The following is a 13,356-nucleotide window of genomic DNA, read 5'->3' on the forward strand; positions in this document are numbered from 1 at the left end:
AAAATAACAATAACCAATGGGACCAATAACACAACATTATGTATTATTAGGTATTATTCAATTATAGACATATAATAGTGTATTGCGGTGCAACATAATTGCGCAGTTTTTCTTTTTTCGACCCGACTAATTATATCATGATTGCACAAAAAAATTGTAACACGATTGCGCCCCGATCCTTTTTTACTTGTTAAAATCGTAACACCATTGCGCACCAAATGATATGTGTATATATTAAATAATATAGTACCATATTATATACTAAATACCATAGTATATGCTATGTATAATATTTTTGTAGAACATAAAATAATTAATCAATTAAATTAAAAATGAATAATTAATTCCCAATTTTCCTTATACATTATAAATTATATTAAAGGCAATACCCAATATTATTTGTTTTTCGATATTATATTATACAATATATCAAATTAAACAAGTAACTTTTTTCTGTATTAGTTTTTATTTTTAATCTTTTCATATGCACTCTAAAGACGAATTCGCAGTTTTATACCTCGCATTCATCTACTTTCCAAGTAATAAACATATTATTAGGTATTCAAACTGAAACCTATTTAAAAATAAATAGTATTAAACGTAATTAAAAAAATAAATTACGAAAAGAGCAAGAAAACAATATTAAATTTATAATGGATACTTGAGAAAAATTTAAAAACAACAAAATATCAATGAATGACCATTTCAATCAATAAGGCCATGTTTTTGTGCTATTCACCAAATGTAAATTCTAAAATCTTATTATTTTAAATTTATAACGGATTATTTTTATATGAACAAAAAAAATATCGACTATTGACTATGTCTGTAAATACATTTAGCATACGTCATGTAATTTAGGAAAAAAACAATTTTAAACCAAGCCAACGATGATAACTTGCTGATAGTCTTAAGCCTGCAATAATTAGGAAGGAAAATTGTGAATTAATTATTTATCCTATATTCAATAAGAGAGGAAGCAAAAGTTACAAGAACATTAATTGCCACAAATAGTTACACAAATTTAATAGAACAAATTATGCAAGAAGAAAATATAGTTGGTCTTCCCAAATTAGATTTGGAATCATTCTTAGATTTTGAGAAGCAATTGAAAACTGACATAGAGTTGGTAAAAAAAATTGTAAGATTTATTTCTGAGATTGTCCAGTTTAATAGGTATGTCATTTAATTTCTATTAATATTTATTTTTTAGAAATGTTTCATGGCGATTAACATCAAATGTTCAGTGAAATTATCTGACAATTTGACAGTTGTGATCCGGCAAATCAATGCAAAAAGTGTTCAAGTTCTCTACAATGCTTTTGAAAGGGAAACCAACGGGGTAAAGAAGTTAAATTTCTCTGCAACAGAAACATACAAACACTTGCTAGGTATACGATCACATTCATTATGTAAACCAAATCTAAGATTATTTTTATTTTAGAAGCACTAACTTCAAAATTTTCAGATCTAAAACATAAAGAAATTGCTAGCCCCTTGAGTCGCTGGATTGTATAAAAAAAATTTAATGAGTGAAACCATTTGACCTAACCTAACCTATGAGTGAAACTAAATAAATAATTTCTTGTGTTGTTAATATTACTTAATGAGGAATAAGTAAATGTAAATCAATGTACTTTTTTTTTCTAAGGCACAAAATCAATATATTATATTTAATAAATTTGTTCGATCCGTTTGATATGAAGCTGCCGCCGCCGGTGGTCGCGCTGTGTTGACCACCACGGTAATCGAATAGGTAATCAGTAACCATGTTCGTGGGCGCTGCGCGCCAGCAGCCGCAATGTTGGCAACACTACCGGTGACCGTTACCGGCGCTCGGCGCAGGCGAGCTCGGTCGTCCGCGTCACTCTCTCTTTTTTTCTTGCTCAACGAGTATACAACAGCTCTGTGGTTCTTTTTTTTGCTCTACTCGCTCGTCCGTCAGCCATCTTTTCCCGTTTGGAAGTGTGCTCCGGAAAACGTGTTCTAAAGTTCTTTAGACATCGTGGTTGTTCGGCCTATTGACTGTCGTCGTCCAGTCTGTGATTCAGTTGTGAATCGTTAAGCTCATAACAACAGCTCCGTGTAGTTTTATCTACTTTCATACTTAGCGTCCACGTGTGCAGCTAACCGCTCGTGGCTCCACGACACAACGGGGCATCCGCTCGCACCCGTGGTCCAGTTCAGCAGCTCAGCATCTCCAGTTCAGCAGCTCAGCATCTACAGTCCATCAGCTCAAGACACCAGCCAGGGAGGCAGCTCAGTCGGTGATCACCGTTTCCCCCCCCGTATTAATATTGTAATATTGTTTCATATTCAATTACCTACTGCTCATGTGGAACAATACATGCTAGTATTTGTATATTTTAAAACTCAAATTGTTGTTATTTAATATTTGCCCTGCCCCGCCTTTATCCCGAGGACCGTGTGTCAGACGACAACCGCTAGTCAGGATCGTCGACGCAAACATTTGGTAGCAGAGCGTGGTTGATTGGTCCATCAACAGATCTGGTACTCAGGATACATGTGAGTAGTGCATTTTGTTTGTAGCTATAGCATATGAGTTTAAAGTGTATAAATTTATTTATCCCTTTCCTAATTCCTACCTATTTAGTGCTCTTAGCTATTAAGATTACTAGCTTGCTTATTATTATATTATATTTGTGATTATGGGGTCTCAATATTAATATAATATATAGTGTGGGTACTTTTCAGTAGAATATAGGTATAAGAATTTAACTCAACCGACTGCTCAGTTATTGTTACATTATTTATAATAATTAAACTTATTATTTTAGTGTTGAGTTATATTCACTGTAACCGTGTTCGTGCGGCTAGGTTGTTATTATAATTAATTAATTTAAATTTACCTTAGTTACCTATTACAATAATTATTAGATAAATTATGTTATCATACCGGTGCTCCCTGGGTTGAATTTATTTATTGTTTTTTAATATTGGGTATAGCTATAGGTCCTTGCTTACGGACTGCTGGTCTAGTGAACACCTATCTTAGTGATTATAGTTTATTTAATTAATTGGGTTGTTTATTATTATTTTATTGTCTGCTGTTGACAGTTGAGTCTTAATAGTAGCACTCTCACCTAGTTATTATATTTATTATATATTTGTATAGCATAAGATTTAGGTGTGCGTCGTGGGCCGTGCCATTGCTCAGGTACTGTACTATAACTTTATATAATAATATTATTACTTTATTGTTTTTATTATATTATCCTCTTTAGGTTGCTCAACTGAAGTGTAAGGGTTATATGTTACATAATTGTTTATTTCTCTAGTTCATAGTTATTCTAATCAATTTAATTATTATAACTAGTATTGCATTGTTCGGTCACACCTGATTTTTTGATTAAATTATAATAGTAGGTGCTCCCCGAGTATTTTAATTTGTCTTAACTGTCATTAGTTGTTTATTGAGTGTGAGCTAGCGTTGAATTAGTTGCTTGTCTAGTTATTGCCTACACCAACTTTCACATTATATTTTTATTAGTTGATTTGTTTATCATTGTTTGACGTTGTTCACCGTCTGATCTATAATTGTATTTTATCAATTGTATAGTTAGTGTAGGTTGGTGATGGCATAGGTGTTGCCTATATCAATTAAGTCTTCTGACTTTTAAGTAACCAATTTAATTGCTACTGCTTAATCATTATCATTTGGCGTCGTTGATCAACGTTGTGCATTGTGTGACTTCATATTGATTATTTTAATTGGTTGAGCTTGCTCGTGCTCTTGCATTTGATCTGTTCTGTATCGTATTGACGTTCAACAACTAATCACATTCTGCTTCGATTGATTATTGTGGTTAGGCGCCTCTGTGCTTACTAGTGTATTAGTAACATGGGTGACGTAGAACGGGATGCTCGAGCCAAGGAGCGAACGATACTGCGTCGAGATGGTGTAGTGGCTAGGATTCGCCATGTTCATCAACTGGCTACTAGTTTAGCAACTAACCAGGCTGTTCGGCCTCAGTTAGCTGTTGCTATTCAGGACCTGGATGCATTGTGGGCCAGTTTCGAGGTAGAAAATAATGATTTGTTGTCAATCCTATCCAATTTGAATTTGCTGACAGAGTTTCCGGTAGGGTTGGATGTTGAGATCCGATCGTTAGTAGTGGAAATTAAGGCTGTGTGGAATGAAGCGCAACCGGCTTTAGGTGTGAGCGTTGGTACCGTTCAGCGAGTGACGTATGAGACCACTGGTGACAATTCGAGTACTTCTGCGGGGTCGTCCAAAGTTGATCCAGCACCATATGCGCCTTTACCTTTGGCACCTATGAGATTACCCGAAATTCCCCTGCCATATTTCGACGGTGAATGCCAGAACTGGCCAGCCTTTAGGGACTTATTCGGAAACTTGGTAGCCAATAATGACAGGATTCTTGATGTAACCAAGTTTTATTATTTGGTCGGGTGTCTACACCCTGATCCTCAGGAAGTGATCAAAGGGTTTTCCATATCGAACGAGTCTTTCACCCTCGCTTGGGAGGCGTTGGCCGAACGCTATGACAAACCGCGCAGGTTGGCGTCATCAATCATTGACAAATTGATAAACGCTCCTGTCGCAAGTTCGGAGAATCATGCTGCTCTGCAGAAGTTCCTGTCAGTGTTTGATGAAAATATTGCGATCTTGGAATCGCTTCAGATTCCAGATTTAGCATCGTTCTTGTTGTTTTCTTTGGCTGCTCGGTGCTTACCTACATTTTCTAGACGTCAGTTCGAGTCTGAGAATACTGAAGAGTATCCATCGATCCAGAGTGTAATCAAGTTTGTGAAGGCAAGGATCCAGGTTATCGAGAATGCTGGTGTACAGCCGTCAGGAAGTTCGTCCAAACCGGCCAGTATCAAGAAACCTGTTTTCCGGCGAGATGCTAAGACAACCTTAGTAGCTGCTAAGCCTTCAGCAGCTGCCAAACCTACATCGTCCAAAACGACCCAAGCAAGGTCATCTTCCGCGAAGTGCTTCTCGTGTTCTGGTGCTCACCAGTTGGCTGACTGTTCAAAATTCAAGGCCTTGTCTGTCGATGAACGATATAAGGTCGTATGTACCCATCGTCTGTGCATGGTTTGCTTTGGTGAAGGTCATATGTCATACAAGTGTCCGTCATCATGTGCCACATGTAAGCGCCGTCATCATACATTGCTACATCGTGACTCGGATTCGAAGCCTGTCAGTGCTCCAGCTGCCATGCTTGGTCGGCAACAATCCCCAACGGTGCTACTAGGGACAGCTCTGGTCCAAGTACAAGACACAGTGGGGAGTTGCCGCACTATACGTGCGCTAATCGATTCGGCTTCGCAGATAAGCGCGATAACATCAAAATGCTGTGAGCGTTTGGGACTCAAACCATCACGTTGGACAGTACCCGTCACAGGACTGTCTGGTCAAAGGGTACCGGATGTACATGGCGTTGTTCAGCTGACGATCCAGCCACGAAATCGCCCTACGCCGTCAATAAGCGTCAAACCTTGGGTGCTGTCTTCGATCACTACCGACATGCCAGCTCGGCAATTACCCGCTCAGGTCCGGGCTAAGTGTAGCCACTTGACTCTGGCAGATCCGAGTTTTGACAAACCTGCTCCCGTCGATATGCTCATCGGCGCCGACATCTTTCCACAAGTCTGGAATGATAAAAGCAGTTCGTTAGGCCCAGGATTCCCATCAGTGTACAGCTCGGTCTTCGGTTGGGTCCTGATTGGTCCGGTGCAAGAACATCCAGATATTGGAGCTCAGTCGATGTTGGTGTCCTTGGTGTCTTCAATGGAAGCTCTTATGGAAAGATTCTGGTTAGTAGAGGAACCGGACGCAGCTCCGCAGCAATTCACGGAAGATGGTCTGTGTGAAGAGTTGTTCCACTCGGAAGTCAACAGGGATTCGCAGGGCCGATTTTCTGTTCCACTTCCTTTTCGCTCAGGTCAACCAGTGAAGTCCTTTCCGGGTTCTCGGTAGGTAGCCCTCAATCGGTTTCTGCAGCTAGAGCGGAAGTTGGCGGCAGATAACATCTTATATGCAGCCTACCGCAAGTTCATGTCCGAGTATGAGGAACTCGGCCATATGACCCGGGCAGAGGGTGTCGGACAGTATTATATTCCGCACCATGCGGTCCAGAAGGTTGAAGGGGATGATGTCAAGCTTCGAGTAGTGTTTGATGCTTCGGCGAAGTGTCACTCGGGAATATCCCTCAACCAGTGTTTGTTGGTAGGACCAAAGCTACAACAGGACATTGTTGATGTTCTGGTTGGGTTCAGGGTGCATAAAGTGGCATTCACAACGGACATTTGTAAGATGTATCGACAGATTGAGGTACTGCCGCAATATCGAGGATATCAGTACATCCTGTGGCGCGAATCACCTCAAGTCGCTGTCCAAGAGTATACCCTGAACACCGTCACATATGGGATAAATAGTGCTCCCTATTTAGCTCTGAGGGTTCTCCGCTACATCGCCGACACGGAATGCGCAGATCAGCCAGACGTGAAGGGAGCGTTGTACAATCAAACGTACATGGATGATATATGTGTTGGCGCGGAGTCATTGGAAGCTGCCAAAGCTTTGCAGTCCAACCTGATCAAGACTCTCGCCAGATCCGGCTTACAACTACGCAAATGGGCTAGCAACACTCCTGAGTTGTTGGACCATCTGCAGCCGGAAGATCGTTCTAGAAGCCCGTTATCGTTCGAACAAAATAATGCCACGCATGTGTTAGGCATGCTGTGGAACCATGATTTGGACTATTTTTCCTTCACCGTCAACAACTTTAAATTGGTTCTCACAAAGCGAGGTGTCCTGTCCATGATCGCCAGGATTTTTGATCCGCTAGGTATGCTGTCGCCAACGATATTCTATGCAAAGACGATTATGCAACGCCTGTGGCTCGCGCAGGTTGACTGGGACAGTCGGATCCCGACGGATATCGTGGATGATTGGACCCGCTTCTACCATTCACTGGGTTGGCTGGTGGACATCCAAATCCCACGCTACATCGGTTGCTATACTGGTTGTAGTTACGTTCTCTGTGGTTTCTGTGATGCCTCCGAGAAGGGATATGCGGCGGTAGCGTATCTCCGCGTGACTGATCCGTCCGGAGCTACGGCCACATACCTCCTGGGTGCTAAAACCAAGCTAGCCCCAATGAAGACCATGACGATACCACGACTGGAGTTAAGTGGTGCATTGCTCCTTGCATCATGGTTGGCCAGGCTCAAGCGCATTTTGGAGTTCCGGTTGGGAATTTCTGATGTCTTCGCGTGGTCGGATTCGTCCATAGTTTTATCGTGGTTGAACATCCCGCATACGTCGTTCAAGACGTTCGTGTCGAACCGGATATTTCAGATCCAGTCCGCAGTACCTAGTTGCCGCTGGCAACATGTGCGATCCGAGGATAATCCGGCTGACTGCGCGTCTCGAGGTCTCCTCCCTGACGAGCTTAGGCGATGCAAGCTCTATTGGCGGGGTCCGACCTTCTTGCGATCTCCAGTTGAAGATTGGTCTCAGGAAATCCCACAATTACAATTGGGAGAGCTGCCGGAAGTAAAACCAGTGTGTTTATTGACTCGTGAAGATCCTCCGGTCGAATGGTTTATTCGGTTCTCCTCCTTTCATCAGATGATCCGCGTAGTAGCTCAGGTACGTCGGTTCATTCGGTTGTGTCAAAAGAGAAAGGTTGAGTTAGGGTTTTTGAAACAATCTGAATTGGATGAGGCTATGCTCGTGATCGTTAGAAGCGCTCAGGAATGCTATTTGAGTCATCTAGTAGCTGGCCTGCGTCGGGGGAGCCCGGTCCAGTCCAAAGCGCTAGCCCGTCTGTGCCCGTTCTTAGATTCAGACGGTATAATCCGCGTTGGCGGACGGATGCAGAACTCCAATTGGTCGGAGAGAAGAAAGCATCCTATGTTAGTTCCGAAAGAGTCTCACTTAGCGGTTCTGATTACACGTCATTGGCATCTTTATGCATGTCACGCTCGACCGCGGTTGCTCATCGCTCTCGTTCAGCAGCGATTTTGGGTCATCGGCATTCGCCTGACAGTTCATCGGGTGATTCGCAAATGCGTGTTATGTGCGAAAATGTCGGCTAATCATCCACAACCCGTCATGGCTGCTTTGCCAGGATTCCGGGTCCGAGAAGCTCATCCGTTTTCAATAGTCGGCATAGATTACGCAGGTCCCTTACAGATGAAGGAACTCAGTCTGCGAAAGGCGCGCATCGTAAAGGTTTACATTGCGGTTTTTGTCTGTATGACCACCAAAGCGGTGCACCTAGAATCAGTGTCTGCTCTCTCGACTGAGGCCTTCTTGTTGACGCTAGATAGATTCGTTGCTCGCCGTGGTCTACCGTCGTCCATTTATTCTGATTGTGGCACCAATTTTGTTGGTGCGGCGAGGCAGCTGCGTCTTTTGGTCAACAATCCGGATAGTAGAGATCAGTTGTCAGGTCATATTGCGTGCGACTGGCATTTCAACCCTCCTGGTGCTCCCCATTTTGGAGGAATTTGGGAAGCTGCCGTTAAGTCGGCGAAGTCATTGTTTGTTCGTGCAATGGATTCCCAAATTTGGACCTTGGAAGAGTTCACAACGGTGTTGTGTAGGGTAGAGGCTGCCTTGAATTCGCGCCCCCTAGTACCAGCATCATCTGACCCAAATGATTTAGAATGTTTAACGCCCGGTCATTTTTTGATTGGTCGTCCTCTGTTGTCTATCCCAGAACCTGTCAGTGTCAGTGCACAAGTGGGACTGCAGACTCGCTGGAAGCTCCTCCAGCAGTCCTTCCAGTTCTTTTGGCGACGTTGGTCTCGAGAGTATTTGAACACCCTCCAAGCTCGTGGTAGGTGGACGAAGACTGATACCAATCTCGAAGTTGGTACTATGGTTATCGTCAAGGTTAATGACGCGCCCCCGCTATCGTGGCCATTAGGAAGAATCATTGAGGTGTATCCAGGAACCGATAAGGTGGTACGGGTAGCTAAAGTTATGACCAAACAAGGGGTGTTTACTAGACCGGTGGTGAAACTAGTACCTCTCCCCACAGATCCGTAGATATTGAGACTCCCCCGTGTCCCTGCTTTCTGTATCCATTTGCACTTTATGTTTGTATGTTATTGCTATGCTCATTATGTTAATAATTAATTGTCTTACCAGCCATCATCACGCCTGCTGCTGGTTGTTGCGTCGGCTGTTCTGCCTCGGGTATCAGGTGAGGTATGGTAATCTTTATTGTTTACCTTTTGTTATATTTTCAGGTATTAAGCTGTTATAATATTTGTATATAAAGAAAAAATGTAACTAAAGACTTTGTTTGTGATATTAATTAACTTTTGCTCCTATTGTCAAATGTTGTAATGCTAGCCCAGCTATTGCTCTAACCATTGTTAATGTTATTAAATTAATTTATTTCTTTGCAAAAAAAAAAAGACTGTTAATGATGTTGCCCCTTTGTAAAAAAACCCGATCATTGCTCTCGACTGCTCAACTGCTCCGTTCAACTGCTCCGTTCAACAGCTCAACTGCTCCGTTCATCCGTTCGACTGCTCAACTGCTCCGTTCAACAGCTCAACTGCTCCGTTCATCCGTTCGACTGCTCAACTGCTCCGTTCAACTGCTCCGTTCAACAGCTCAACTGCTCCGTTCATCCGTTCGACTGCTCAACTGCTCCGTTCAACTGCTCCGTTCAACTGCTCCGTTCAACAGCTCAATTGCTCTGTTCAAGTGGTCACTTGCTCGGCCACCTATATCATGGTTGATCGAAGTCTGTTGCAAGTTCGCTGAACTTTCAAGGGGGAGTATGTTCGATCCGTTTGATATGAAGCTGCCGCCGCCGGTGGTCGCGCTGTGTTGACCACCACGGTAATCGAATAGGTAATCAGTAACCATGTTCGTGGGCGCTGCGCGCCAGCAGCCGCAATGTTGGCAACACTACCGGTGACCGTTACCGGCGCTCGGCGCAGGCGAGCTCGGTCGTCCGCGTCACTCTCTCTTTTTTTCTTGCTCAACGAGTATACAACAGCTCTGTGGTTCTTTTTTTTGCTCTACTCGCTCGTCCGTCAGCCATCTTTTCCCGTTTGGAAGTGTGCTCCGGAAAACGTGTTCTAAAGTTCTTTAGACATCGTGGTTGTTCGGCCTATTGACTGTCGTCGTCCAGTCTGTGATTCAGTTGTGAATCGTTAAGCTCATAACAACAGCTCCGTGTAGTTTTATCTACTTTCATACTTAGCGTCCACGTGTGCAGCTAACCGCTCGTGGCTCCACGACACAACGGGGCATCCGCTCGCACCCGTGGTCCAGTTCAGCAGCTCAGCATCTCCAGTTCAGCAGCTCAGCATCTACAGTCCATCAGCTCAAGACACCAGCCAGGGAGGCAGCTCAGTCGGTGATCACCGTTTCCCCCCCCGTATTAATATTGTAATATTGTTTCATATTCAATTACCTACTGCTCATGTGGAACAATACATGCTAGTATTTGTATATTTTAAAACTCAAATTGTTGTTATTTAATATTTGCCCTGCCCCGCCTTTATCCCGAGGACCGTGTGTCAGACGACAACCGCTAGTCAGGATCGTCGACGCAAACAAAATTAACTATTTGAAAATATATTTTGTTTATAATAAAAACAATAATGAGTTAATAATTTCTTGTATTTTTAATATTACATAATGAGGAATAAGTAAATGTAAATCAGTACTGCAGCAGTACTAAAATACGGTATTGCCCATAAATACTGGCCCATTACTGGTATACCAGTACTGAACGGTATTATCATCCCAGACTTATACTAGCACTGGGCCCTTGTTGTAAATCAGTACTATAACAGTACTAAAGGCGGGATCCCATGACTCGTATATTTGACGAATATCCACGAATACTCGAATAATCGGCAAGTTACACGAATAGCCAAATAGACCAATCTCACGATATGTTTCATATTCGTCATAAGCTCAGTTATTCGCGATCGTCATGCACCTATAGTGACTACTTTTGACAAAAAATGTATGGGTATTACCATTGATTATAGAATAGACAGATAGACCATGCTATAGGGATTTTCGGTGACTACAATTTTAATTATGAAAGCTGCCGGTAGGTAGCGTTGTATGAATTAAATTTATATTATTACTACTGACGGCGAATAACATATTCCTAGACCGGTTTGAGGTAGTATTACGTGCTTATAAGTCTTGAGGTTGCCATTGCTAGACTATTCCCCAAACTTATATGCTCTTCCTTTATGGGCAAACGCAAAACAAATCGCCCTTCTTGGTCACGTTGAAACGTATCACGGAAATGCTGCAGTGTTTCCTCCTCTTCCTGGGAACGTTGGTTTGTTTTGGATAAGTGTCCAGAGCATGACTCCTCCCTATCTGCCATTGCTCTCCAATCCTCTTCTAGTGCTTCTCCTACTGTACGAATCCCTGCTAAGCACACCGCTCCTAGCTCACCAGTGACTAGCCATCCAAATTTACTGTCGTTCAAACATATATTTTTGACATTTAATGGTTTCCGTACAGTTGTAGTTGAAGTTATGTCAAAAAATACCCCTCCACCGATTAACAGGTCTACAGCACCAGGATTATAAAAGTGAGGATCTGCTAATTCAGACAACAAATCCTCCGGGATCTGCCAGCCTTTTGCGGGACTTAGACACGCCGGTAGTTTGCTGACAATTGTTGGTAGAACATAGCACACTAGTTTCACTCTATAGTCCCTTAATCTCGACTGAATTGAAACTTCAACGTACGACAACGCCTGGACACGGCTTTCTCCAACTCCGCTCACTGGTAATGTAGATTTTTGGGATCGTAGTTGCAATCTGTTCGCTAAGCTACCAGAAATAAAGTTGACTTGCGATCCGCTGTCTAAAATTTCTCTACATTGCCACTGGTTCCCAAGGCTATCCACAGTAAAAACGAGTGCAGTAGATAGAAAAACGTAACCTTGCTCCGATCCAGGGTTTAATGAAGCAGCTGCTGAAACACTTGGCTCTTGAGAGGTGCTAGGTTGATTATTCGGGTTTACCTGTGATGTTTGGATTTCCACCCTATCTGTTAAGCCCATTGAATTTTCAAAATGTAGCAACGTGTTATGTCTACGCTTGCACAACCGACAACTGAATGTAGAACGACACGAGCTGGCCATGTGGCTTGGACATAGACAATTAAAACATAACCTTGAATCTCTTACTAACGTTACCCGATCCCCTGTGGATAGTTCTTTGAATTTATTGCATGCATATAATTTATGAAACTCCGAGCAGCATATACACCTTGCACTTCTATCGGTAGCTGTGATAAGACCTTTTTTAGAATTGCTGAACTGGTAGTTTTTCTTTGCTTTGGGTGACATTGCCGATTGACTGCCCTTGTAGCCATCGGAATCCTTAGATAACATTTCGGAGCCTTCTAAAGCGACACAACGGTTGGACAAAAAAAGTTCTAGCTCCGCATATCTTGGATGTTCCGTATTCGTGCGCTGAAGCTGCCAATCTTAACTCGTTTTTTGATCCAATTTTCTCAAAGCAATAGTCACGAGCCAAGCATCCAAATACTGAATAGGCTGACCCAAGGCTTCGAGGGCATTAACATGTGCTGAGACGTCCGAGTGCAGGGCTTGTAGATGAAAACCTGAAGTTGATTCTACGTGTTTGCAGTCTAAAATTGCATGAATGTGGGACTGTATCACTAAACCCTTGTAGTCATAACGTTGTTGTAACTTTCTGACTGCCACTTCATAATTGTTTTCAGTAATCGGTATTCCTTTGATGACATCCAACGCTTGTCCACTTAGAGTTGACCTAAGCTAAGAGAATTTTTGTACTGCTGGGTAGGTATTATCTTCGTGCACTATCGCCTTAAAACAGTCAAAAAAAGATTCCCATTCCTGGATGTTCCCATCAAAGCTTGGTAGTGCAATAGGTGGTAAGCGTACCCTGTGCGAGTGCACATTTGCTGTATGGATTGAAGAATTGTTCATCGACGTATTTAGTCTCTTTTCTGCATTTATAATTTGCTGCATATCTGAGCGTATAGAAAAATATGTATTTTCAAACACCTCTCTCTCCTTCACAGCATCATAAAATCCTTCAACATCAATTAATTCAATTTGGCATTGGATCTCATCAAATTTACGGTTTATTTGGGGTTGCTCTTCCTGCCGAAATTCTAATAGAGTGACTGCATTCTCTCTTGGATTAAATTTGCTAATAAAAGTTTGAATACGCGTGAGAGATGCCTTTATCGCGCCCCGCTTTCTCCTCAAATCGCTGAGCACCTTTTGCTCACTCTCAACAAGCACCATTATTATTATCTATGTATATATCTACCCAAATCAAATTCACACTCACTTA

General features: G+C 42.4%; 3 protein-coding genes across 3 annotated transcripts; 2 read left to right on the forward strand and 1 right to left on the reverse strand.

Moving 5' to 3' along the window:
- Positions 1 to 3,814: 3,814 nt before the first annotated feature.
- LOC149061397 (uncharacterized) lies at positions 3,815 to 5,971 on the forward strand. The gene has a single exon (XM_089216110.1). It carries the CDS (start codon positions 3,863 to 3,865, stop codon positions 5,969 to 5,971), a length of 2,109 nt encoding a protein of 702 aa, XP_089072236.1. The 5' UTR covers positions 3,815 to 3,862.
- Positions 5,972 to 6,049: 78 nt separating this feature from the next.
- On the forward strand, positions 6,050 to 9,055 carry LOC149061398 (uncharacterized). The gene has a single exon (XM_089214974.1). The coding sequence runs from the start codon at positions 6,050 to 6,052 to the stop codon at positions 9,053 to 9,055; it is 3,006 nt and encodes a 1,001-aa protein (XP_089071100.1).
- A 2,119-nt stretch (positions 9,056 to 11,174) lies between these two features.
- LOC149061399 (uncharacterized) lies at positions 11,175 to 12,401 on the reverse strand. Its single transcript, XM_089214975.1, has one exon. It carries the CDS (start codon positions 12,399 to 12,401, stop codon positions 11,175 to 11,177), a length of 1,227 nt encoding a protein of 408 aa, XP_089071101.1.
- Between the last annotated feature and the right edge of the window lie 955 nt (positions 12,402 to 13,356).

This window comes from Diuraphis noxia, unplaced genomic scaffold, assembly GCF_037042655.1.
Source record: "Diuraphis noxia isolate RWA-SAM2 unplaced genomic scaffold, SU_Dnox_SAM2 contig0001, whole genome shotgun sequence".
In the NCBI taxonomy this organism is placed as follows: Eukaryota; Metazoa; Arthropoda; class Insecta; order Hemiptera; family Aphididae; genus Diuraphis; species Diuraphis noxia.